The 26,198-nt window shown below is 40.5% G+C and overlaps 1 protein-coding gene across 1 annotated transcript in view; it reads left to right on the top strand.

Moving 5' to 3' along the window:
• TMEM163 (transmembrane protein 163) overlaps nt 1–26,198 on the top strand; it is a 93,656-nt gene that overhangs the window by 50,117 nt on the left and 17,341 nt on the right. Inside the window, exons 3-5 of the mRNA XM_071562231.1 lie at nt 5,493–5,536; nt 6,655–6,746; nt 24,560–24,656. Of these exons, the coding sequence (XP_071418332.1) occupies nt 5,493–5,536; nt 6,655–6,746; nt 24,560–24,656 (233 nt within the window). The remainder of the gene's footprint in view (nt 1–5,492; nt 5,537–6,654; nt 6,747–24,559; nt 24,657–26,198) is intronic.

A 26,198-nucleotide genomic window follows, 5' to 3' on the forward strand; every position in this document is an offset into this window, starting at 1 on the left:
GCAATCCTCCTGGTTTGCCCAGTGAGGCCCATTGGTGGGATGTGCCAGGGGCCACTTTTGACAGTAAATGGGAAGATGAAAACAAATCAAAGAGAAGTGAATCTGGAGACTAAGTTATCTTTAGGACTGGACTGCTTTGTTGTTTGAGATTGCTGCTCTTGGTGAGCACCATGGTATAATGAATATTGAGTTTCAGAAAGCCATACCCACACTGCCTGAGTGAAAGCCAATGCTGTGGATATTCAGCCCTGAAATGGAAGTCTCCTGCTATTTTTCAGTGAGGCACAGATGCAGCCACAAGCCAAATACAAACAAAACCATGTAAACCAAAGGGATTAAGGGAGAATGGACTTTTCTTTGCAAGAGCCACAAAAGCACTGGGGTTTAAAAAATTCTGAAATTGAAACATATGACTTAATATAGAAAATCCTGAAGTCAGAGATTATAATAATTTTTTTTTGCTAATATGTCAGTGAACTGGAAGGAACAGCTTGAATTAAACTCAAAGGAAAACCTTTGCACAAAGTCCTGAAACTCTATTGATTCTGTAATAAGAAATGAGAAAAATTTTCAGCTGATACACACTGTTGTAGTTCACTGAAGCAAATTAAGTTTTGGAAGTTTGCAGCTGTTAAAGATTTGACCATTGCAATAGATGAAAACAAACAAACAAAATCATTAACTGCATAGCAGACAAAGTAAGAAAGATATTCCTAGAAAGCTTTACAACTACCTATAGCAAAAATTGTTATCTGACTGAATCTGCACAGATTTTTAGGATACCTTGAGGATTTTATTTTTTATGGAAGAAGTCAAGTAAATTGCTGTTAAATAGTAGTCACTCTTTTATGTTAAGGATCTCAGACTTTTAAAAATGTGAAGGAAGAAGTAAAGCTGTTTAATAGTTCTGGTGAGATTGTGCTTTATTGTTTGTGTACACATTGAGAAGGCAGAAACTCCAGCCCTGCCCTGTCTGGGGGACAGTAGAGACAGGCTGGAAGATGCAGGTGCTGCTCTGTATGGGAAACAAATTCAGAAGTTAAAACCTCACAAAGCTGGAGAAGAGTGGTTTCTTGGGCTAGCAGTCCTGCCCCAGGCAGGGGCAGAGCTGAGAATGTGCTGTGTGGCTCTTTGGAGTCCCATTCCCTGAGATCCCACAGCTGAGCCTTCCCCAAGGATGGAGCTCTCCTGGCTCCCTCCTGCAGCTCCTTCTGCACAGCGTTGCTATGGCACCTCTCAGGCAGGTGGAAAAACAAACCCTCTTAGGGACTTCTTTACTAATTGGTCATAATTTCTAATGAGATGAAGATCCAGGTTTGATATACATTAAATTTAGGCTTCCACTTGGTAAATACAAACATAATGGTGTAATGGTCCTGCACAGAAATGAGGGTCTATCATGTTGACGTGATTATAAACTGGGAGAGTGAGCTGGAGGTTCTGTATAGGTAGAGTTGGTACAGTTTTGCCAGTGACTTTGGGATAGAAATACGGATCAAGGAACATGACACTGGTGGATTGGTCTGGATCTACCCATGCAGATGAAGTATCTGGCACACTTGTCTGAGGTAGTGGATGTGTGGCAGCCATTTGTAGCTGCTGTGCTGATGGCAGAAATCCTTCAGTTTTGCTGTACTAGAAGTCTGGGGAGAGGGGAGAAGGTACCTGGGGCTTGTTGATTCTGGCCAGTAGCACTTTTTACAAATATTAACAGTATCAGACATGTCTGTTCTTTGCCTTCAGTTGTGAGGGATTTTTAGAAAGTGCTACTCATTTGGTTTTCTCTGCTTGGAATGGATTTATTTTGAAATATTTATTGTAATGTTTGTTTTTGTTGTTTTACCAACAGTAGGCAATGAAAACAGACTGCATTTCAGTTTCAATTCTGATTCAGCACAACTTCAGCTCCTCTTGCTCATCACTCCGTACAACCTGTAAGATATTCCTGGTGGTCTACAGAGGGATAAACACAGAATTTTCAGCAGTGTTCAAATTGCTGTCTGATTTCTGCTAAGTGCAGGTCATGTGCTCTTGAAGACATGATATTTTATGTGCTGACATCCAAGTGTGCCTTTCAAAGCAGAGTGATGGAGTGATTGTCCCATCAAGAGAAGCTTCCTAAAAGTAGTTTTCCCATTTCTGAGTAGGTAAGAGGAAATTTTCATGACAGGTAGAAGAGCTGTTTGTAAGTATCATCTCCCATTTGTAGTCAGACTCACCCCAAAAATTTTCATTTGAGAGAACTGGAGGCAGAGTTAATTTTCTGTCCTATTTGGTGCCTCCTTTCTCCTGCAAAAAGGTGCCAGGGTGCCCTCCCAGAACAGAGAGGAGTATCAGAGGAACAGGGTCACTGCAGGATCCTGTCTCTCCAGGAACACATTTTAGAAGGATTAAACCTGACAAAGGATGGTGGTGGGAAATTAGATGGCTGAAGAGTTAAATTGAACTATTTTGTAGGGTTAGGGCTCTAGTTATATGATTTTTCTAAGGCACATTAAATGAATAAAACCATTATTTTGTTGAGGGTAGAGTGTATGGGAAATTGACTATTTTTTTTAATTTGGAATCACTTTGGAAGGGGTGAAGGAACTACAATCTGACCTATTGGTTGGCAGACTTCACAAATTGCTCTTGCTGTGCAGGTGGAGGCAGTGGGAGATTTGTGGCTTACTGTGCTGACTCTATTTTTAGTTTCTGACTGCTTGCAAGTTCTGTTTACAAATGTCAGGAAAATGCATTAGGATGATCTGCTTTATTGTAGAGGTAATAAAATGTTGTCCAATTTAACCAATAAAACAGCTAAGAGCAGGGTCCTGCTGGCATGGCAGTGGAGCTGCTGAATGTATACAGTGGCCTTGCAGGATTTTTAAGCTGCCTGCTCTGTTCTTTCCTCATTACTTGTTTCCCACCATTGTACTGACTCAGTAGGGAGACCAGGAATCTCTGGCATTTCTTTTAAAATCAGACGCCCATCTGGGAATAGCTGAAAATACATATTGAGAAGAAGGGGAGAGATCAGCAAAAGCTGTATGGCCCATTGCTCCTGGAGGTCAGCAGGGGCTCTGGAGGCATAAGAACCACTGATTATTGCTTTGCCCAGGAGTCTCAAATCCTTGGCTGCTGAAAATACTTTCCTAAAGTCCCTTCAGCTTCACTGCCTGCAGTGGGAGCCAGTTGTTCTTAGTGGCTGTGGTGATATCAGCCTGTGTTGGCTGATAACTCCTAAGCCAATATTGCAGCTGCTTTCATTGCCACAGAGCTTGGATCATGGACAAACATCCCATCCAAGCTGGGGTGATTTACTGGAGAGCTTTATGACTGTACTTGTCAGCTAAAAGTACTAATGTGCTGAAGTCAGGGCTGAAGGTGCTTCAACATGGTTATTTGACTCTGAAAGAAAAAGAAAAATGGTTGTTTATTCCATTAGAAGACTCATATGTAAATAAATAATATAAAATACATCTTTCCAGTGCTTAAGTGGTCATTGCTACCTTCAATATGTCTTTTTACCACTACAATTTAATGTTGTAGGGTGCCAGTCCAAGTTGTAGTCATTGGTTAGCAAAAAGGTTTGAGCAGACTAGGGGCACTGTTAGTTAATACTTGGTTTTTGTTATTGTTTTGGACAGCTCAGGCCAAACAGATTGTGTGTTAGTGCTTAGAATACATAAAGGCAGTTCTTCTGCTAAAGACCTTGTGCTTTAAATGCAACAAATACACCCTCTAAAACATCCTCAGGGTGTGGCTACTGTATGCAGTTCATCACCCAGAGAAATCACACCCTCATTTTTAAAGGAACCATAAAGTTTATTTGAAGGCAGGATCTGAGCTGGGAAAGGCAGTGGCAATTTAGTAAAAACTGAGGAGTTCTTCTACTACAGGGGCAGGCTAGAAATAGAGGTAGGAGTATGTGTTGCTTAGAACTGCATCATATGAAAGCACTAACGACAGGAACATTGCAAGTTTGTATGTACCTGTTAATGCCCCCTTTTTTTTTTCTTTTTTTTGATGCAAGTTCTGCAGTTTTTGAAACTCTATGTCTCTAAGGAGGCAATGAAAATTTGATAGGCAATATATTATTATGGAGGAAACTGTTGAAATTTGCAGATGGATCACTGCAGGCTCTTGCCTGGCAAGTCTGCCCAAGAAATAGAGCCCCTTTTTTTACCTGGGAGATGAAGTGTGGGAAATTATGATTTAAAAATGAGTGAGACATAAATCTACACTAACTGTTTCAGTGCTCTTCAACTTTGAGAAAATTGAAATCTGAAAAAGAACTTGATGACTTTTCTTTGTGGTTTGGCCAACTGTAATGATGAAGTCCAAATATTTGTGGCATGCTCGTGGCCACAGCTGGGTCTTACACCCATAACAAAGGGGTTATTTTTCCCAAGATTTTAATTTCTGTTTGTCCAGACAAAAGCCACAGAACTGCAGCTCACTGTTACTGAAAAGAACAGTCAAACCACAGCATCTCTGTTTTGCCAAGCTGTTCTAATGAGTGCTGGAATACTGAAAATCAGATACTGTGTTTGTCAGCCTAAGATTGACAAAGTCATTTATGAGCCTGTTGGTTGTTTTCGTTCTTTTTTTTTTTTTTTTTGTAACAAACTTGTGTTTTTCTTAGTAGGTTAGCTGATATCCATTCATAAAAGAGCAGTAAAATCAATCCTTTTAGGCTTTATTTCAAACTCTTTTAATACTGGAAACACAGTGCTGTGAGTTTTCTGCAGGGAACAGGTGATGGCCTTTCCACTCCTGCTGCTTCTTCCCTGGTGTTCCTCTGGGATGCAGAAATACTTTTCTTACACAGAACCTCCTAGAACTGGAAACTGTGAGATGATGGAATCAGGATGCATGGAGTAAAATTATAAAAATGTTATTTTTTTTCCTAGGTGTTACGCCATTTTTAGAGTCTTCTTTATTGTTTAGATGCAATATTCAGTCAAAATCAGACCTGGTCAAAATTTTTCCTTCTAATGTTTTTTTCATTGGGAATTGCTGATCTGATGGGATTTGAAGCATTTCCTGGGGCTGTGTGAATTACCCTTAGGCTTTTTGGCAGAAAAATGGCACTCAGGAAATCTCAAGGGATCTGCATATTTTTCTGTCATCCAGTTTAAGTGACCTGAAACTCCTGGATGGACCAAGGAGCACACTGAGACACATAAGTTTTCTAAGAGTCTGAAATTGTGGTTTCAAAAGATTTTTACTCAAATCTGCATGTAAAATACAGCATGTTTCATAAACAGACTTTCTGAATTCCATTACATTTCTGCAAGAAAGAAGAGCATCTCTTGAGAGACCTGACCATTTCCTGTAGCACAAGGCCTTTCTTGTAGACATTTTGAAGTGTTGGTCAGTTGTTCTAGTTGGAACTGGGTCAAACTATGCCCATGTGTTGGAACAAGTTTTGTAGCTCCTGAATGAGAGAAGAGGAAAGGATAAAAAAAAAATTAAAGTGATTCTAAACAATATTTTCTTTCCTTCAGCTGTCTCCGTTATGAGATACAGTGCATCATCCTTTGGATTTGCTGTAAGTAGAGATACAATTGAAATATTCTCTACCCATTTGTTTATTTATTTATTTATTTATTTATTTCTATGGGCTTTCTCTGAAGATGAAATACTGTATTTTTTCTTATGGTAAGTTCATGGCAAGGTGTGCAAAGTCAAGGATGGATTAGAAAAAATGTTGAAGTCCAACATTGGAAAGGATGGCAAAGATAATGTCATTATACTTTTTCTGTTTCTGCACACTCAGTCTTATGTTGGAGTTGATATCGGTGCTTATATCTCAGCATTGACAGACTGCCCACCTCAACTAAATCAGTTTTGTTGTTGGTCTTGAGCCCAATTCCAAAGTTCCCTTAGGAACTTTGTGTGACCCTGTTCCTGTTGAAGTCTGCGTAAGACTGTTACTGACTTTAGAATGACAACTTTGCTCTCTAGTCCTTGCCATGACTTTTCTGATTAGCAGCAGAGCAAAAAATTCTTAGCTGCAAACAATGACTCATATCAAATAATTTGTCTTTTGCTTTCAAATTTGAAGGTTAGATTGACTCTAGAAAATTTGACATAAGAATGGAAGTTCTTACAGTGAGACAAGCCTGATTTTTGGAGTTACATCATGTCTTCATTAACTGCAAATACAAATATGGCAATTTGGCTGTGATACAGAATAATATATTCATATAATATATCTGGATACAATGGGATTTTGAAAAAAGTATTTTCTTGGTTAGAAACAAAATCTTCTATTGCAGGAAATCAGTGACTGCAAGAAAAAGAATGCTTGACAAGCATTTTCAAACACTTGTTTCTATAGAGTCTTTGCATGAGTAGCATATTATTATTATAACTTTTTTTGGTGCCACAGTCACAGATTGTGGTGGCTTTTTTTCCCCTTAACATCTCTACAGGTGATGGATTAAAAATCAAAAAGTTTTGAATCCCTTGGTTGACTTCTTGAACTCTAAAATGTATCATTATGCAACAACACATGGCAAAAATGTGCAGATCAATGCAATAAATGCAAATCCTGCCTTCATTAAAGTGATTTACTCAAAGCTGCTTTGTGCCTGTGCAGCAGGACAGTAAAAGCACTGCTCTTAGTGCCCACAGCACAACTGACCCTGTCTGTCTGTCTTGCAGTTCGATGCCACGCTGGATGTCCTGTCCTCGGCCATAGTGCTGTGGCGATACAGCAACGCGGCCGCCGTGCACTCCGCGCACCGGGAGTACATGTGAGTACCCCTGGGGGCTGCTGCGCTGGGAGGGGCCTGCACAGCTTCTGTTGTCATGCTACAGACTCCAGGGCTTTGAGAAAAAGCATTTTGTCATGTCAGCAAGCATCCTTTCCTACTGCCAGCTCATTCTTTGGTCCCAAACACGCAGCCTTTCCTTAGGCAAACCTCCCCGAGATTGTAATTTTCAGGTTCTTTTTAGCCAAGAGAGCAATTTTTAAGTCTTTATGATTCTTTTTCTCCCTTCCAGCATCTGTATCAAACAATCTGTATTGGCAATCTCTAATATAGATTTGTAAATCTTTTATTTTGCATCTTCCTGTGTTATGAAAGTATATATTTTAAATTGTGGCTTGTATTGTATTTGTAGTTCCCTTAAATATGAATCCCGTCTCTTTGGATGTAAATCACTTCAACTGCAGTGATATTATTAGAAGTGGAGATTACAGAACATCTGCTAAGATGAGTCCATATTAGTGATATGATTGTTGGGTGACACAATTCATTGTAACTGTTGTACCAAGAGACAGAGACAACCCACCCTTTTTTTTTTTTTTTTTGGTAAGTGTGAGTATAGCAGTACTTGCATGTCTTCTTTATGCTTACTTTGCAAGCATATTTTTTCCCCCCATATTTAAGGCATGCTATATATATCCCATGGAAAAAAATCCTTACATTTGCATTGCAATATTGATCATGGTGAGAATTGTATTCTGCATCGTTGTGCAGTGTTTCTAGTGGGGGTTACCTGTGGTAGCTGAGAGGACCAGGTGGAGATTGACTCAAAAATTTTTCTGTCTAGTGCATAGAGGAAATTTTAACCTCCTACTCAAATTTTGGGTACATCTAGGTAGAGAATTGCAGTACATTTGTCTGCATTGGGTCTGCTCTGTGCTGCCATTGCTAGCAGCATCCCATCTGGCTTGTTTGAAAATAGTTCAGCTATCCCCTGGAGTGGATTGCAATTTTACAATGAAGGGGCTAAGGTGGGTTTTGTGATGAGATACAAGAAGGGCAACCTGATAAAACTAAACTTGTACATAACTAGGAGGATCACAAAAAAAAGAAAAAAGGCTAGACAGAAGGATTTATAACTTGTCTTCATAGTCTTTTCCCAAAACCTAAGGAAAAAAATAAGCAGTATTTTTACAAGCATTAACTCAAGCTCATGCAACAGCTTGCCAGTGCTGTGAATTCCTTTCTGGCAGGACTCCATACAGAACAGTTTGGAATAAAAGGCCATAAAAGACTGATGTGGCATTGATTCATAAAAATAAATTCAGAAATATGTGATTAAAATTATCTTCCTGCACAGATTTGGAGATCTTAACACATATTTACTGAGTATCTTGCTTTTGTGGGTGTCCACAGAGATTCCTGTTAACATTCAATTAACATATTTTTGAAATCCCCTTCTGTTCAACTTTTTCAAGTGAACCTTGCAAAGTACTTACAGAGAAAATAAATCCCAATACAAAAGAAGAATCAACATATCTCTATAGCTAAACCAGTAAAGTGAACAAACAAAGCAGTAAACATATTTTCCTTTTTCTTTCTTTATACTCGTTTTTAATTTGCTTTCATATAATTCCTCTGCTTTACATAAGGCTAAATGAAAATCTATTAATTACTTGCCATGCCCACTAGCTGTAGACAGCTAAGGTTACATGGTGAGCTCAGTACTGAGTGGAAAAGCGTTACCATCTGCTGGGAATGTGAATCACTGGACAGTCAGTGTGGTTACCCCTCGGTTTCTAGAGCTGACAGGAGAATCATGGCACTGACAAACAAAGAGATGGTGAGATGATTGTGTTGCTTAAGGCGGTTCTTACTGTGTCAGATTTTTGAGGGAGGCACATTTCTAATTTCCTGTTGTGTTTAATCAATCTCTTGCTTGAAAGGCTGCATGTAATTACTCTTCCTCTGCTCTGGGACAGCGTTGCAATGACGCCTGCTGGCTGCTTGCTCACCTGATGAATAATCTTTGTGTCATATGTGCCTTTAGCACACCTGGTCTGGCACAGTGCTGGTTTGCTGTGTGCCAGTGCCTCAGTGCAGCGCTCTGCTCTCAGGCTCCTGGTGCAAATCTGTGTGGGTGCTTCGGTTGTGCTGTGTGTTGTTGCTGTTTCTGTGTGCCTGGTCATGTTCTGCCTTAGTGCAAAAGCCTGTTTGTCAGAATAAGGTGTGCCAGAGTGGTTCAGTTTCATTCTTTATTTATAGGTCTGCCTTCTATTGATTTAAATAGTACGTTTGTCTGCGTATCCTAATGTGTGACAATCTCCTTAGCTCCTTGGCAAAAGCCAAGTGGAAGTGCCAATTAATCTTGTTTTGCAAATTTATAAAACTTCCGGTTTCATGAACTTGACACCAAGAGATTGATCCAAAATCGGTTGAAATCAGTGGAAAGCCTCCCATGGAAAGGCAGAACTACATTCAGTCCTAAAGGTTGGACGTCATTGAGAGAGAACATAGACTGAAAAACACACCCCCATAAAAAGAGGCAGAGAATACAGACTGACTCATTATGTGCTATGAATTAAATGCCCAGAATAAAATGCTACGATGTAAAAGAACTGCGTAGTTTTACTTAAGATTTGGCCATATGGCAGAGAGAGAGGCAACATTTTATGGGCTGGCACTCCTGACAGTACAGAAGTGCTTGCTGTGCCAAGTTCTGCTAAAATGAACCAATACATTTCCATTTGACTTCAGGGGAACTGGAGTGCTGAAACTATCCTGGTAATTTGTCCTGCTGAGTTTAACTCAGTTTAATGGGTTTCATTTTTATTAGATTGTTTAATTTCTCTCATTTTCTGGGGTGAGATGAGAAGGCACTTTTCCCATGTACAACCTTTTAGTGTCATCCTTCCCTCCAGGGTGTCAACCACACCACACAGCTTGGTATCCTCAGCAAACTGGCTGAGGGTGCCCTCAATCCCACTGTCCATGTCACCAGCAAAGACAAACAGTGTTGGCCCCAGTACCAGCTCCTGGGGAACATCACTAGTCACTGGTCTCCACGTGGACATTGAGCTGTTGACCTCAACCCTTTGAGTGAGTGCAGCCATTCAGCCAATTCCTTATCCACTGAGTAATCCATCCATCAAATGCACCTCTCCAGTTTAGTGACAAGAATGTCATGTGCAACAGTGTCCCACTTTGTACAAGTCCACGTTGCTCTTCCCTTGTCTTCCACAGCTGGAACCCTGTCATAGACAGGCTCCAGGTTTGTCAGGCACTGTGTGCCCTTAGTGAAGCCATGTTGGGTGTCGCCAGTCACCTCCTTATTTTCCGTAGTTTCCATAAGGAATAATTTGGTGTTTTTGGGGTATGTTTTAGGGTTATGTTGTCAGGGATGGTTGAAGTTCCCCATGAGGACCAGGGCTTGTGAATGTGAGACCACTCCTAATCTGTCAGTGAAGAGCTTCATCTGCTTGGCCTTCCTGCTTGGGTGACCTGTAGCAGACTTCCACTATAATGTCACCTGTCCCTGCCCTCCCTTTAATCCTGACCCATAAACTCTCCATCAGCTCCTCATCCGTCCCCACCCAGGTGGAATCTGTGCAATCCATCTGGTCATTGACATAGAAGATGACACCTCTACACACACACCCTCCTGCCCCATCATCCTGCATCCTTCTATTTCAGCACTCCAGTCACAGGAGCCATCCCAAGAAATTCCTTTGTGCTGCCCTTTGGGTGCTCTCCTGCTTACCTGTGATTCCTTTCCAGGCCAGCACCTCTTGCTGGCCCTGGCATCACACTGGTGAGATGGACTCGCCCTCTCCCCCAGCAACTGTACTTTAAACCCCTTTTGAACCCCTCTTCACCAGTTTGGCAAGCCTATGACTGGAGATGCTCTTCCCTTTCTCTGCCAGGAGGAGCCCATCAGCCCCCAGAAGACCAAGTTTCTCAAAGGAAGTCAAAGATTGTGAACCCCTGGCAGATGCACCAGTCCTGTAACTATTTATTGATTTTCCAGATTCAGCTGGCCCTTCCAAACCCCTTTGACTGGGAGGATTGACGGAAAAATGACCTGTGCTCCAGAGTCCTTTACTGCTGCTCCCAGGGCTCTGTAACCCTTGAGGCTGCTCAGTTGCTCTTGGCTGCATCCTTGGTGCCCATATGAAATAACAACAGTGGGTAAAATATTCACCAAGACCAGGAATTAAACCACTGTAAGACTGCAGGCCATGAGGCACTGCTTGACTCTGCCAAAATGGCTCATTAAGGAAAGAGTACACAGGAGTGGGATGAATATTGGATGTTTTTATAGAAGAGTCATTGAAAGAATTGTAGGTCTTGAGGCAATGCAAGAGTTGGGAAGGTCTGGGATATCTGGGAAGAGAGTCAGGCTACATAGTTCATGGGTACTTGATTTGCTCAGTGTGATCTGCTTGGTTGCGAGTTAACATGAGGGTACATAAAGGTGCTGAACTAGTCATCAACAAAACAATGATCAAGAAATTAAAGAAAGGAGTGCTGAAGAACTGGAGAAATAATTTTGGATCTCAACTGAAGATGAAAATTTATGACCAAAACAAAATTTTTGCAATAACTTATTTTTCTTCATAAGGAGGAGAAACTAAAAGGAAGGAACATCCTCTGATGTAGCTGATAAATGAGAGTCCCACCACTGTGTGTCTTAGGCCAGGTGTGGCTTTGTGGGGAGAGTTCTGTGCAGAGCTGTGCTGTAAAAAGGCTGAGCCCAGCAGGCAGCTCTGGAGGTCATCGATCCAACCCCCTGCCCAAAGCAGAGCTGATTAGAGCAGGTTGTCAAGTTGCAGCTCTGAATCCAATCTTCTGGTTTGTGATTTGAGCACTGAGCCATTCAAGATGTGCAGAGAAAGCTGAATGGTTCCTCCTTCCTGTTCTCCAGAACCAGTTTACAAATATCTTGAATATTCTGCTTTTAGCAAATCCTTGGCAACTTAATAGCTTTTGGGGTAGCTGAAGCAAATCTAAATTCTATTGAAGGAAGAAATTTATTGACATTGATGCAGTAACAATGGGTTTTCCTGGGCTTAAATAAACCCAGTAAATAGCAGTGGAAGTAATTTTTTAATGGAAGATTGGAAAAATGTCTCATGAGATGTTGAACTAGTCAGTAGCTATACAGCCAAAGGGCAGTTCTGCTGCAGTTAAATTTGGGAATGAAGGACTTGGATTGGAGTGCTGGAACTGTGTGTGAGGAGAAAGTGAGAAATATCATGAAGAAAGGGAGGATCCAGCAAACAGAATAACAAATACATGCACAGCCTAGTGAAAAACTAGTTGGTTGGAAAAATCCTGCTTTTCTGTATAGAGTAGAGCAGGACTGAGTATCTGTCTGTGCCTGTGGGATCCACCACTCCTAGGATTTTTGGCTACTGGGTTTTTTATTGTAAAAACTAACTCTGTACAGCATATTTAACACAGTGATTCTTGACAGTTGCAGCTGGTGTTTGTTATATATTATTTTGTTGATGGTACCAAGTTAAATTCTGTGTTTCCCAGGAACCCGTCTGGCAATGTCTTTCTTAACCCAGTGCCAGAGTAAATAGGAAACCTTACTCATAATGAACATCCTGGATCATGCCAAGAGCAGAAAGCACACATTTCTTTCATGGTTTTGCTGTTGTGGTTTTTTTTGGGTTTTTTAGCTGGTTGGTTGGGTTTTTATGTTGTGGTTTGTTGTTGTTGTTTTGTTTTGTTTGCATATTTCAGGCTCTGGCTATTCATTCCTTAATTACTGTAATAAGAAAACTAAATTGTATCATGGACTAATAATTTTGAACAAAGTTGTGATGCTCTGTGTTGCCATGACATAATGCACAACAAATGCAGATATATCCTTTTTTTCTTATCTTGGTGAAGCTACTGTCCAAAACATGGACAGTAAAATTAAAAAGACAAGAATTAGATAGAGCCTACAGTGTGGCAGAGATCTGTCTTACCTCCACCTGCTTCTGAGAAACTTTTTTGCCAGAAGAAAACAGTCATTTTGCAATTAGACATTACCCAAATCCTGTGCTATGTGTCTGTAATTTAACTTTCCTCTCCATAAATTGTACCTCAGCTATGGCAGCTGGATTTGATCCTGTCAGAATGCTGAGCCTGTTGGCCAAGTGAAAAATGCCTTCCCTGGGGATTTGATTCTTAACAGGTTCTTAAATTATGGGGAGGATGAACCAGTATTCTCACCTGTTTTGACATTCAGAAGAACATAACTCTAAGAGCTTAATCCAAGAATTTCTAATTTAGTTTGAGCTAAAGCAATCTCTAGGAAAGATATTTGACTGCTCCTCAGGGACAGAGTAAATAGGAAACCTGACTCATAATTGGAATGCTGGATGCAACAATTAAGATTCTCCTGCACCCTTCACTGCCCTACCCTTGTGTTTGACAAACTCAGTGATAGAGGATTGTATCTGATTTCTAATTGGTGTGTATGTATATATATATACAGCTTTGGTTTATAATCCTTGTTGTAAGTTTTTTCTGTCTGTTGAAAGAAGAACATGGTGATTTACTGGGGTTTTCGTTGTTCAGGCAGCTGGAGGAATACCCTGTGTGGATATCCATATATATATGGGTTATCCTTTACACAGGGATGTGTAATGAAGGCAGGCAGGAAGGAAATAAATTCTGACATTTTTCTAGAACTTCATGCACTAGGGGTGAAATATCTGGCTAGGTAACAGTATGACATGGGAATTAGGATATTTAAAAACATTGTATGAAGCATACCAATGTTGTCAATAGATTTTTTATAGTATCCAATGACTACAACATTTCCAGTGTCCTGATCCCCATCCTTGGTTGCTTGCTAGTCTCCTGGTCATGTGTTTTTTGTCAGTTATCCTGTCAGAGAGGATGCCTTGGGCTCAGTTTTGATACATAGACTTTTCAGGTAAATGGGGCACTGCAGCAAGAAGGCATGTTAGTGGTTCAAATGCTGCCAGGAATCTGTGGATGTTTATCAAGCAGAAGCATACAGCTTTGAACAGTTTTTCTTTTATAACCTTACATCTTCTTAGGCATCTGACCTTTGGAGAAGACCATTTAAATGCTTAGAAACCCTTACCAGTTGCTTAGTTACCATCTTTGTGGAACTTAGGCTTAACAGCAATAATAAAATCATCTCCATGTATGTAACACTTAACTGAATGTATCTGAATTAACTGTCCTTTGCTGTGTTCCCTTTGTCTGCATGGGTATCTTATGGATAAATATCCCTGTGATGCCTTGTTCTCCTGCTCTTCACTTGCTGGTGCAATTCATTTTTGGAGAACAGGGGAAATGAGATATGTCCATGGTATCCTTCAGTTGCTGGGGCAAAGTGCTGTAGGTCTTCATGAAATTACATCTTAGAGCTTTGCACTACATTATCTCTATGAATTCCAAATCTGCTTTAGCTCTACAGTCTCTTGTCCAGTTGCTTCTTGTCTAGTCCAGGGCACTGCAGAGGCTCCATCCTGCCACTGATATTTGCTTTGAGGGTAACCGTGGGAGTCACCCTTTAGTACTTCACTGCTGCTCTGTGCAGATTCTGTACAAAGCCATCACTGCTGTCACCTCCCCAGAGCCACAGCTGCTGCTGAAGGGAGTGGACACTTTTCTGTGGCTGCTGGACAAGTGTGGACAGTTGGTGGCTTGTGAGTTTGTGTAGACTTCCTTCTTACTGGGGAAATGGGATGCCAGGTGAGACCCAAAGATGGAGTGAGCCTCTCCTTCCAAAGTTGTAACCTTCCTTCTCTCTTGCTCCTGTTCAGTGACAGTGACACCACGAGTGGCCCATTTGGCCACGGGGAGCCTTATGGAATTTACACTGGATGGATGTGCATCACAATTAAGCAGGGACTGTGGGAATTGTGATGTATCCTACTTTTGCACTCAGAGCTTCAAAGAATTAGAAACCACCTTTTTTGGCTGTCACATTACAAGGTTAGGTCTGGCTCTTCTCTCTCCTCTGATCCAAATGAGAAAGCAGACTGATCTATATGGTTGCAGGCTATATTTTCTCCTGGTTCACAGAATTAAAATAAATCCCCCCACTGTAATTTGCAGGGTTTGTATTTGAATTTTCATGTGTGGATTGACTCTGCTGCACTGGTTAGCCCAACTAAATGAGCACTGTCTATTTAGGCAGTGTTGAATGAAAATAATCCTCTCAGTTCAGACCCAACATATCAGTCACATTGAAAAAATGGGCTAATTTTATCTGTGCCATACATACGAAAGAGCACAGATGGCAAGATCCACACCTACCCACAGTTCAGGGCAAACCTCTGTGACTGGAGGAAAAACTCTTTTGTGAGGAGCTGAATGGAACACCTAAGTGAAGTGGGAAAATGTCAAGTCCATGGAGGTGGCCTACAAACTTCAAACAGCTCAGAACCTGTCTCTGTAACTCTGGTGTAGTTCCCAGTGCCGTGAGTTCACCCTCACATGCCACTTGCATGTCTCTGCCACACAGTGAGGCCAGTGCAGAGTTTTCATAGTAAGTGTTCACCTGTACTTGGAGATCTGCTTTGTGGGAGGAGTTTTTAACCACACTGAAAATTTCTAAACCATTCTTTCTTCTGAAGTATTTAGCCAAAATTCTACATCCAGATGCAAATTTTAGAGGTGCTTCATTTGCTGAGTTATTAAGCACTATATTTTCTCCATAAATTCATTATCCCAAACTCAGGCAGGAGTAAAGCATGCATAAACTGCTCTTATCCACGCAGAAATGCACGTGTGCCTCTGGTTATCCCTGCACACACCAAAAATCTTCTCACATAGAAGTTATATTAAATATGAAATAGAAAATGTATATATTTATACATTCTTAAATCTGTTTCAAAAACTGTGGCATCTGCAGACTTGGCAATGATTTGGCTGGAGCTGGATCCAAAATCTGTTTAATTTATGAAAATCTCTTCTTTTACTTCACTTGTAATTGATGAAGAGTATTTGTGTGTATTGACTAGTACTTACACATAGGTCTGTGTATAAAATGAGGAATATGATGTTTTCTGTACTGAAATTTAATATTCATCATAAAAATGAATATTACAGAAATTCTCTAAAGGCTTTAATTTCAGCTGCAGGGGACTGACAGAATCTCTGATCATCTGCTGCAAGGCTGGGAGCAGTGATCCAACCAGGAGAGGGGTTGTAAGGCAGGTGTACTCCAAGTGCAGCTGTACAGTCTGTGCAGACCAGGAACCAGAAAATAGGTCATGGGAGTTTTCAAACTCTCCCAAGTTGTAGAAATGTCTGTTAGCTTTTTTCTTCTGGCAGATATTTAATACCTGGAGAATCAAATTATTTATGGAACTGTTGCCTCAGTTCAGCTTCATGATTTTAAAGGATGTAAACCAATTGAGCTCCTAAGGGATAATAAAAGTTTTAGAAGGTCTGTAACATTTTCAACATGAAATGTATCCCTAGCAGAGGTGATCTGAATCTCACATATAAACAGCATTTCCCGCCCATGTTTTTTAAGAAGAGGTTAGACCCTGTGATATCACAGTATATTTTTTGAAATAAAATAATAGAGAAATTGACTTTCAATGGTAATTTGGACTATTACTTGAATTCTCTTTATTGTGTAACCTGGTTTGGGCTTTTTTTTTCCCCCGTGTGAGAAATAGGAGTAGCTGTAATGATGTTGATCTGGATTCTGGCAGTTGGGGGTGGATTATGGAACATGTGTGATGAACAGCAAGCCCACTTTGTTCCTTTAAAAGTGCCTCTTAAATTGACTCTATTCCCTCTTCACCCAGCCCCAGGCAGGTGTAAATACTCTGAACAGCTGTGATTCTGCACCGTTTGGTGTCCAAAGCCCCTTCAGTAACTCAACGTGATCATAGGAAAGCTACAGGACAAGATACAACTGTCTAATTGGCACAAGGAAGTTTAAGATCAGCAGCAGAGAAGGATAAATGAGCAGGAATCTCAGGGCTGAGGCTGAGGTTGCATTTTTTACCCTGTGCATTACCCTGGTATGCAGAGACCCTGCAACATCCCCAGCCGTGCCTTGGCACCCCGTGACTGCAAACCAGAGCAAACACTTTCAGCCACTTCTCTGAAACATCCTCAGATTTTTTCCCTTTCTATCTTATTTGTCCATTGACTTAGTTCCGAGTCCTCTTCCAGTTTTTCTACCAAGCTCCATTTCATTCCAATCAGCAAGATCCCACTTGTTTGCCACCAGAAAATCACTTGTTGGAGACCAAAAATTGAGCATTTTTCTCCCAAGTTCTCTCCCTTTGGTTATCAGCATTCAATTTTGCCTGTGCTTGAGAAATCTTGGGCTGGCTGTGACTGGAATTTTATACTTTGCTACTGTAAACAGACTGTAAGAGATGCCATCATGCAAATATTAAATGAAAGCAGGCCTAGCTTTGTTTAAACAGGCTGCCAGCCTCTCATCTAGGAGAAATGTGGTGCAGCTTATTGCAAGCTCCAGGTTACTAATGAAGGATCCTTCAGAGAATGTAATTTGTAAAGGGGTATGAGAAGCAAGAATGGAAGCAAGAGTTTCCACAGAAGACAATGAGAAAAAGATACAGAGAAATACAGAATTAGCAAGTGAAGGGTGCTCAAAAATGTTTGCCTGACTTCTGACAGCACAAACCTCTCAGGCAATTGCCATATGACTTCACCTGAATGATTCCATACATTATATTCACTCTGTCATTCATTGAGACTAAAATCCTTTCTAATCATAGGGAAAAAGGAATTAGCACTTTTACAGTTTTGTTAAAATAATTGCTTTTATAATTTAAATTTTTTTTCTTAAACTCTAGAGGTTTCACTGGTGGATTTATTCAGAGATTAAATCCTGCATCCATCATAAAACTGATTTGCTCAGCTTTGCTCGAAAAGCTCCCTTTACTCCTGGGCTTAGAGCTCATATTGCTCTTATTGGCCTGCAGCTTATTTTAATGTGAAGTTCCAGTTCCTTGCAAAGTAATATTTTCAGCACAACCTCTTCACTCCGTGGTGAAAACAGCCTGTAGAGAATTTAACTTTTCTTTTTCTGTGGGCTATTAGGAGCCATTAGAGCTTAAAGATCTTGACAGATCCTGCAGAGTTAAAGATTTTGTGAATAAAAATTAATGGGATCACAGGATAATCCAGGTTAGAGGGAGCCTCAGGATGTCTCTAGTGCAGGCTCTTGCTCAGAGCAGTCAGCTGTGAGATCAGAAGAGGTTACTCAGAACTTTATCCACTTAGGTCTTGCAAACTTCCAAGGATGGAGACTCCACAAGCGCTCTGGGAAACTGTTCCATTATTCCCTTGGTGGAAACCTCATTTCTCTTAGGAAAATATATCATGGTAGATTCTAAACAACCAAGGAAATACAGAATTAAAACAGAGTAAACCAACTCTTATGAGGTAACAGGAATATATGTAGAAATTAGAAGTATTATCTTTTATTTATTGTATGGTGGGTGCCAGAGAATTGGATGAGGCATGAAGCATGTTTAGATGGCAGGTTTGCAAATGTGAAACTAGAGTTTCTACCTCAAGGATATTAGTACAAATGCCAGTGGTTTATATAAGGCTTTTTTAACAGTTCTCTTTGCCATGTTTATCTCTGTAGCTCTGCTGAAATTATTAAAATGTTTTCAGTGAATAAGGTCAGAAATCTTGATGCAGGAAAGAAATTGAGAGAAATCTATCAGTGGAACAACCTCCCCAGGGAAGTGGCAGAGTCCTCATCATGGGATGCAGTTGGACAGGGTGCTAGGGAATCTCATCCAGGCTCCCTTTCCCATGAGTGGTTGGACCAGCTGATTTTTGAAGGTCAATTCCAACCTGGACTGTTCTGTTGTTCCATGAGCCAGTTAGTATTTGCAATAGTAATAAAACCCCAAATAACCGATATAATCATAAAAAGGTCAAGTAATCTGAGATACTGCAATTAGTGAAAAAGGTGGGAGAGCAGTGCAGTATTTGACAAGAAGTTTAGCCTTTTAATATTGCATTTCAGTTGTATCAAATGTTGGCAACAGTGGGAAGTAACTGGACTGTAACTGACAAACTGGTTTTATTCCACACGGTGTCATCACATTTCAGGGATTATTTCCATGAACTTGAAGTGTGGTGGTAAAATAGGTTCCAGAATGTGACAGACAAACTACCAAGTGCTTGTGACCCTTTTCCCTCCCTACCACTCCAAACAACTGTCTCCATGAGCTGCTGAGAGAAAGTTAACACCTTTTTGCACATTGTATTTACATGCATCACTAATCTTTTGTGAATCCTGAGCTCTGTTGTGCCCCCTCTGCTGCACTTGAGAGCAGATTGACTGGAGAGGAAGAATTGCCAAGAGCTTCATCATAAACCCTGGTTGGTGCTGTGTTACTGTGTTCCATTTGCCACAGAGGTAGCAGGAGGATAGTTAAGAAGGGAAACTTCTTGCACTGATATTTTATAGCAGTTGGTTTATATGTGAAAAACTCTGTCCCCAGTCACCCTTGTGTGGCTTACCCCACATCTCTCTTGGGTAATATATAGCAGAGCTTGTTACTCAGCATGTATTTGTCATTTCACTGCTATTAGCTAGTGATTTTTTATAAAGTGTTACAAAACTGAGAACCTCAATCTCAGTCTTACAGGGAAGAGCAGTCCCTTTGGCTGCAAAGAGTCAGCTCCTGTGAAGGGTGTTTAGTGTGGTAAAATTCCTTCATTACGCTGAAGATTAATCACCACAGAAATCTGAGATTAATCTTTAATTCTATGATGGAAATATGATGGAATTTTAGTCTTATCACTACCTGTAGGGAATCATAACAAATAATTGGAAAATATAAGATAGAATTAAGGCTAAATCTGTGAATTAGAAGGCTGTTTTGCTGCATCTACTAGATGAAAATGAATTGAATAATTTAACATACTCTCCTTAGGAAATTAATTCCGTGATAAAAAGAGGAAAAAATGTTAACTTACAAAAAGCATCTTGAAAATTGCCAGTTTGTGGAGGTGGAAGTCTCTGTCTGGATCTCAGTACCTTTCATAGCTACCTGCTTAAAAGCCATTAACTTATGCAAAGTAACAAATTTTTGATTAAGGGAAACACTGTCAGGTGCTCACAGGAGTTGATTTCTTTTTTTGTGTTGTTATGAGTTGTGAGAATACATTATTAAAGTGAAGAACTGTGTCTATTGGAGCTCCATAAGGGAATGTGTTGGGGAAGAGATGAGGTTGGCAGCTCTACATCATGTAGTACAGATCTACTGATCTGGTTTTGATGGTGTGAGTGCCAATATCCAAGACTGATGTAATACAAGACGGATATTTATTGGGTTGTATAAATATAATGTGTTGTATGTGGGTTGTAATGCTACTTTCAGAAGAGTGACTTTTGCAAATTTTCAGGATATGCCACACCCAGAACCACCCTTTAGATTTTAGGATTTATACACATGTCTGAATTCCACTGGGAGTGAACTGGCAGTAACCAAAGCTCAGAAGCTGCATACAAAGACTTTGACAGTTTTGAGAGACTAAATTCCATTCTCAATGCCTGAGGCTGCAGCTCAGTCAGTTGAACAATGTGCTTCCTCTGTGACAAAGCAGGACTGAAAAATTGACAAAATTGATGAATTCATTTTTCATACAATTAATTGCACTGCATAATATCTTCTGGATTTTCAGATAGAAATACTGCTTCAAACCCACCAAGAAGTAACTTGGCAGATTGTGATCAGCTACCAACACCTACAGCAAACTAAAGAAGATTTGGTGACTTCACTGTTAGATCTGTAACATTAAGTTTCCTTTACTGATCATGTAATCGTGTAGTTTTAATTACTCTTGCGTTCCAACTGCCATTGCTCTAAGAAAAATACAGCTTTGAAAGTCTGAGTTCTAGTTTACATAGAACTTGATTGTTACCTGGATATCACAGAGTGCCTTTACCTTTTCCTTTCTGAATTAGTCTATGATTCTTTAAAATATACTGCATTCTGAAAGGTTCCAGAAAGCTTATTGTTTCTGAAAATCAAATAATGCTTTTCCATTATGCTTTAAAATGTTTTGACTAAATTGTGTCTGTTCCTCTTTCTTTTTAGAAGCAATATATTACATGGAACTGAGGGAGATTTCAGATTCATGCATTCTTCATTGGGTCTTTCCTGTTGCCTGTCAAATATGTAGTGGTCAATTATTTTGTTCCATAGATCAGTTATAGCTCTAATGATTTCATAAATATTTAGTGGGAAGGTCTTACATTAACTCAGGTAAAAATGGCTGTATAATTACAGGATCTTCAGCAGGTGCTGGGGGTGGAAGTGATGCTGGTGACACAGGACACCTGGAGATCTGTCCATCTTGTGTGTCGCTGGACAGGGAGTGCCCTCCCTCATGTCTCAGCAAGAACATACCAATGTTCTGGAATGTGAGGGCTTTGGGTGGAGCATCAACTCCTCCAGAGTGTCTGAATTGCTGGCAGCCCTCATGGAGAACCTGGAGACTGAGGAGCATTTATTACACCATGGCGATTACACGTCAGGGATATCTTTAAAATCTTCTCTGCATTATCAGTCTAACATCACTTCTGTACAACTCCTCTCATTAATTTTTATGGGTACTTCTAAGTTGACTTGAACTTGTTTAGAAATGGCAGTTGGCTCATCTAATTTAATTGAATGTTATTAATGAAATTGCATTTGCCAACCAGCTTGGCACTAACACCCTTCGTGTGCAGTTGGAAACACTATTTAGTTACACAGCAGTAATTGTTAGCAGATGGAAGTTAGCAGGCTTGTATTAAAATTTTTGTGGTCTAATGCTGTGAAAGTAGAGCAAGCTTACAATAACCAATTGCAACTTGTTTGTTATGCACTACAGTTATCCAGATTAATTTATGGAGGTTTCTTATTCTGTAAATTTGTAGTTGAATTCTGTATAATTTGCAATCTAGTTAGAAAAGATTTTTTTCTGACAAATGAGATTAGAAGAAGACACTGTGCAGTGTTGTGTTCAAGTGGTTATGCAGATAAATTGAGACAACACTCAAGAAGACAGGAAACACACTTTTGCACTTAAAGTGCTATGCCATTACTCATGAATGTTGTATGGCTGTGGATTCCAAAAACCAGCATACAAAGGGGAAGAAAGGCTTGCTAAATATGATGACTGAATGCTGATTCAAACCTAACTGCATTTCTGTCTGCTGTTAATAACCTCGTCCCTGTTATTAGCATCTTTCTTTTCTTCTTTCCACTTTACTATTTCGGGTTAAGGAGGTAAATGGGAATTCTTTTGCCACAGTAAAACTGATGTGGAGAATAAGAGAAGCAGATCAAGATTGCTGAAGTCATTGTGTATCTGCTGGCACAGGCAAAGATGCAAAATATTTGCTGTTAGGCTTGGATGGTTGGAGACTTTACAGAGATAACCCCAAACTCTCCAATTTATGTGAACCAAATCCAAACAGTGGCATTCCCTAAGGGGAATGTTTTCCTGTCTTCCTCAGAAGTGAACAGGGAATAGAAGGGAAGTTAAGGGAAAGTGATGATGCTTTGCTGTCTTCTCTTCCCCACACCCTTGGCATTCAGTGGTACATACTGCCACGAGGAGGTGTAATCCACAGCTTCCAGCTCACAGATTGCTGGCTGTGTTGGTTTAAGCCTGCTGGGAGTGATAAAAAGCCTTGTCTTTCAGAGTTGCTTTCAGAAATAATGTCAGCAAATTCTTACAGGAAGTAAATGTATCTTATGTCAACCTGTCCCTGGCTCAGCAAATGGCATTAGGTAAGTCAGCCAACTTTTGTGGAGCAGGTCTGTATTCAAGTTACTTCATGCCTGCATTTGTCTCAGGTAAATGAGCAGAACTTTTAGTATAGGTGTCTTTACATCATCAAAAGAAAAAAATCATAGTCACAACAGATTCTGTTGTGAAGGATTGTGCAATATAACCTTCTTCTGTTATGACAGTGCTAAATATTACAGGAGAAATAAATGAAGATAATGCTGAAAAGTTCTGAATTTAACAAAAGTAGGTGAAGACTCTCCGGACAGGTCTCTGTGTATGATCCATTCAGGCAGAGTGAAACTGCAAACCTCTTATAGGAATCTGTTGCAGAGCAGGGAGCTGCAATAGAAAAGGGAAATCCCACTAATGCTCAGTTTTACTCCTTCTTTTTGGGAGAAGAACTTTTGTCCCATCTGTGTGAACACTTAGTGATCACCTCTCACTGCAGGATTGCAGAGAATCCATTCAGTGACTTTCTTCTCCTGTCACAGATTATAACCCAGATCTGTGTTCTGTGTTTGAGCCCAGGGGAAGGACTCTGGGGTCAGGAGAGTACTTTTTATGAGAGGTTATATTTAACAGGACTGAGGGCTGTGTTGCAAGTTGCTACAAAGGTGTTAAACATCCATCTTAAAATAGGTGTAGCAGAGTTTTGCCTACCTGAGACGAGCCCCTCTCCTCACTGTTCCTGGGAAGGATGTGAGCCCCTGTGTTGTCTAATCCTCTGGAGAGGGACAGCCTCTTACCTGAGAACTTGTCAGTAGGATTGTGGGGATTGTCCACAGTGTGCTTTGGTGTCACTTGTGTTGGGAGGTGAAATGACCAGCTACTCCTCTGTGCATCCGCTGAGCCAGGCAGGGCAATGCCAGTGCCACTGCAGCCCTGGCATGGAGCGTGCTGGGAATGGGACACCTGGTGCCAACCCCCAGATGGCCCTGAGGGCTGAGCAGGGGAAAATAGCACTGTGGTGCTGGAATAATTATAGCATCAGCTGTCTGAGCCAACAGACAGGTACCAACAGATGAATAACAAAGGAAATACAGCTCTTGAATAAAAAATTGCATATATAGATATCACTTAACTATTTCATGCTTTAAATATTAAAATTGCTCTGTTGTAGTAAATTTTATACTAAGAACTACTAGTAACATGCAGTTATGGATATAGCAATATTGTAATAGACTGGCTATTATTGTTTATGTAGAGGAAACCAAAGCCTTATATGTATTTCACAGCAAAAGGAACACCATCTCAGGGTACAACCGGTCTGTATGTTTGAACAAAAGCCAGGGTTTTCTTTTTTACTGTGAAGTTCGGTTATGTGTTATGTGCTTTGTAAGTCTCATTGTGTCTGACCTACACAGAACTTTGTTATTCTCTGCGAAATATTCTCTGTTACTTTATGCTCTCTTCATTAAGCATTTGTTTGTGGGTTTTTTGTAAGACTGAGTTGTAAGCCTGCAGAGCAGGAGGAGAAACTCTTAATTCTGCACAGCCCCTAATCTGATGAAACTGAGCCTTATTTAGGTTTTGGGAGACACTTGGACAGGCTACAAAGTGAGGCACCTGTTTTTTTTTTTAATATGTGCACTTAAAGTATTATTTCTTAGAGACTGAGGGAGGAAACAGGTGTTTCAGGGTCTGCTGTGCTACTGACCAGATTTACCAAACATATGTCCTGGTTCGGCAAAAAGAATGAAGTTCCCTTGATTATTTCTAATGGGAGATCATAGCAAAACACACAAACAAAGATAAGCAGATCTCTAGAGGACTCTATGATAAATCATCAAGAGCAGAAGTGGCAGGTCTTTCTTTCTGAAACCTCAGAGAGAAAGAAACATCATCTGGTATGCCCTGAAACATCATCTGGTATTCTCTGTCTTCTGATACATAATCCAGGTTTTAAGAACTGGAGAGGAACTGGACATTTCATTCTGTTCTTTAATTTAAATCTCTATCTTTAGCTCCTGAAGACTTTTTTATTATTAATAGTCTGTTACACTCAGCAGTGGGAGAGTTGGCAACTTCAAATACCTTCTTAACATTTCTGTTTATTTTTGTCTATTTTTCCCCAGAGCTTGTGTTATTTTGGGTGTCATATTCCTCCTGTCATCTATATGTATTGTGATCAAAGCCATCCACGATCTGGCGAAGAAGGTGCTTCCAGAAGTGGTAAGGTGATTCATGTTCTTTCAAATGCTCTCTTTATTCCCTGCCCTGCCAGTGAGAGTGAGAAATGCCAGACCTCCTCTCCACAGCCCCACTGACCTCTGTGAAGCTCTAGCAGGTGTGTGTCCTGCCTGGCTGAACATATTGGTCCTAGGATTCAAGCAGTGCTTTTTCCTTATGAGATGGAGTCTAGTCTTTATGAGTTTTTACAGGCTTGACCCCAAATCTTTCTCAGTGGAACCACTAAAGCTTTTACACAGGACTGTGGGAGTTCACTTGCAGAGAGGAGGCATCTCTGTGCTTTATAAATGTGGTAGAATTTTATGAGGAGAATGTTTCTGTGGTTTACTACTCCAATGACTTCAGTATTTCATTTTCAATGTGGAAAAAATGTACTTTTGGATTATATTTTTTTGTTTTCCAGCTCTTGCCTCCAATTCCAGAACCATGTATGAGTAGCAGGAATGAAACAGATGAGGGGAGCACGCTGGGTGAAGGAGCTGGTGTTTTGACTGGCTCACCATGGAGCACTACAAAGGGCTTTTCTCCTGCTCTCTGCTTTCCTTTGATTGTGAAAGCCAGTCCTTACCTGGCTTATAGAACAGCTCTCCCTCTGTCCTGTTTGCTTCCTTTCAGTACTGGGTATTAACTTCCCTGAGCTCTACCCATCCAAACCAGCTGCTCAATGGGAAAGCCACCTGGCAATGGTTCCAACTCCTACAGGATTCTTGCTTGTATGCTTAAAAAAAGTGAGGCTTCAGTTCAGTTACGGTAGATACCCTTATGGTAGATCCCCTTTTGTATTCAGCCTTCCTGAAGTTTGGCCCAGTTGTGTGTGCAGTGTTTTTGTATTTGGGGTTCAGCCTGCCAAGTGCCATTCTCAACACAGCACGAGGCAGAAACCTGAACTCCTTCCTTTCAACCCAGAGGTGGAGGCAGAGCTGGAAAAATAAAAAAGCCAAAATGGAATTCCATCTTGTTACCACTGTTAGCAGTGCAGATGACCTAATGGATCCTGTACTCTCCTGGAAACTTCCAAGAAGCTTGGCAAGTACAGAAAATTATTTTCAGTAGTTTAGTGAAATTTGGGCAAAATCTGTTACACATTACTGAACTGGAGCCACGTGCATCGATTGACTGCAGCTAATTCATGTTCTCTTTGCATTTGGCTCTCCCTCTTTTCCAGTTTTCATAATTTACTGCCTTCTCAGCTTTGCCAGGACAGCAGCACATGTAGTTCACAAGCCTGTTTCTGTCAAAATGATCTGGGTTAGCTTAAACACTTTTAGTAAGCAGATCTTAAACTCAACCAAAACATTTTGACAGAACTGGGTTAGGGAATGTGTCTGGGTGCAATTGTGCCAGTGAGGCTGAAGGAGAGGCAGGTGAGGTGAGGGCAGACCCTCCTGTGATGACCAGCTAAAGGGCAACTTCCTGTCTGTAGCCAAACAGTGCATCTGGCTACAGTTTGAATACTGTTAAGTGAGGATATGTAATATATAGTCCTGACTCCGTGAAGCAGAAGGGAAAAGGGAGGCTGGAATG

The sequence above is a fragment of the Pithys albifrons genome, chromosome 8 (assembly GCF_047495875.1).
Source record: "Pithys albifrons albifrons isolate INPA30051 chromosome 8, PitAlb_v1, whole genome shotgun sequence".
NCBI classification, from domain to species: domain Eukaryota; kingdom Metazoa; phylum Chordata; class Aves; order Passeriformes; family Thamnophilidae; genus Pithys; species Pithys albifrons.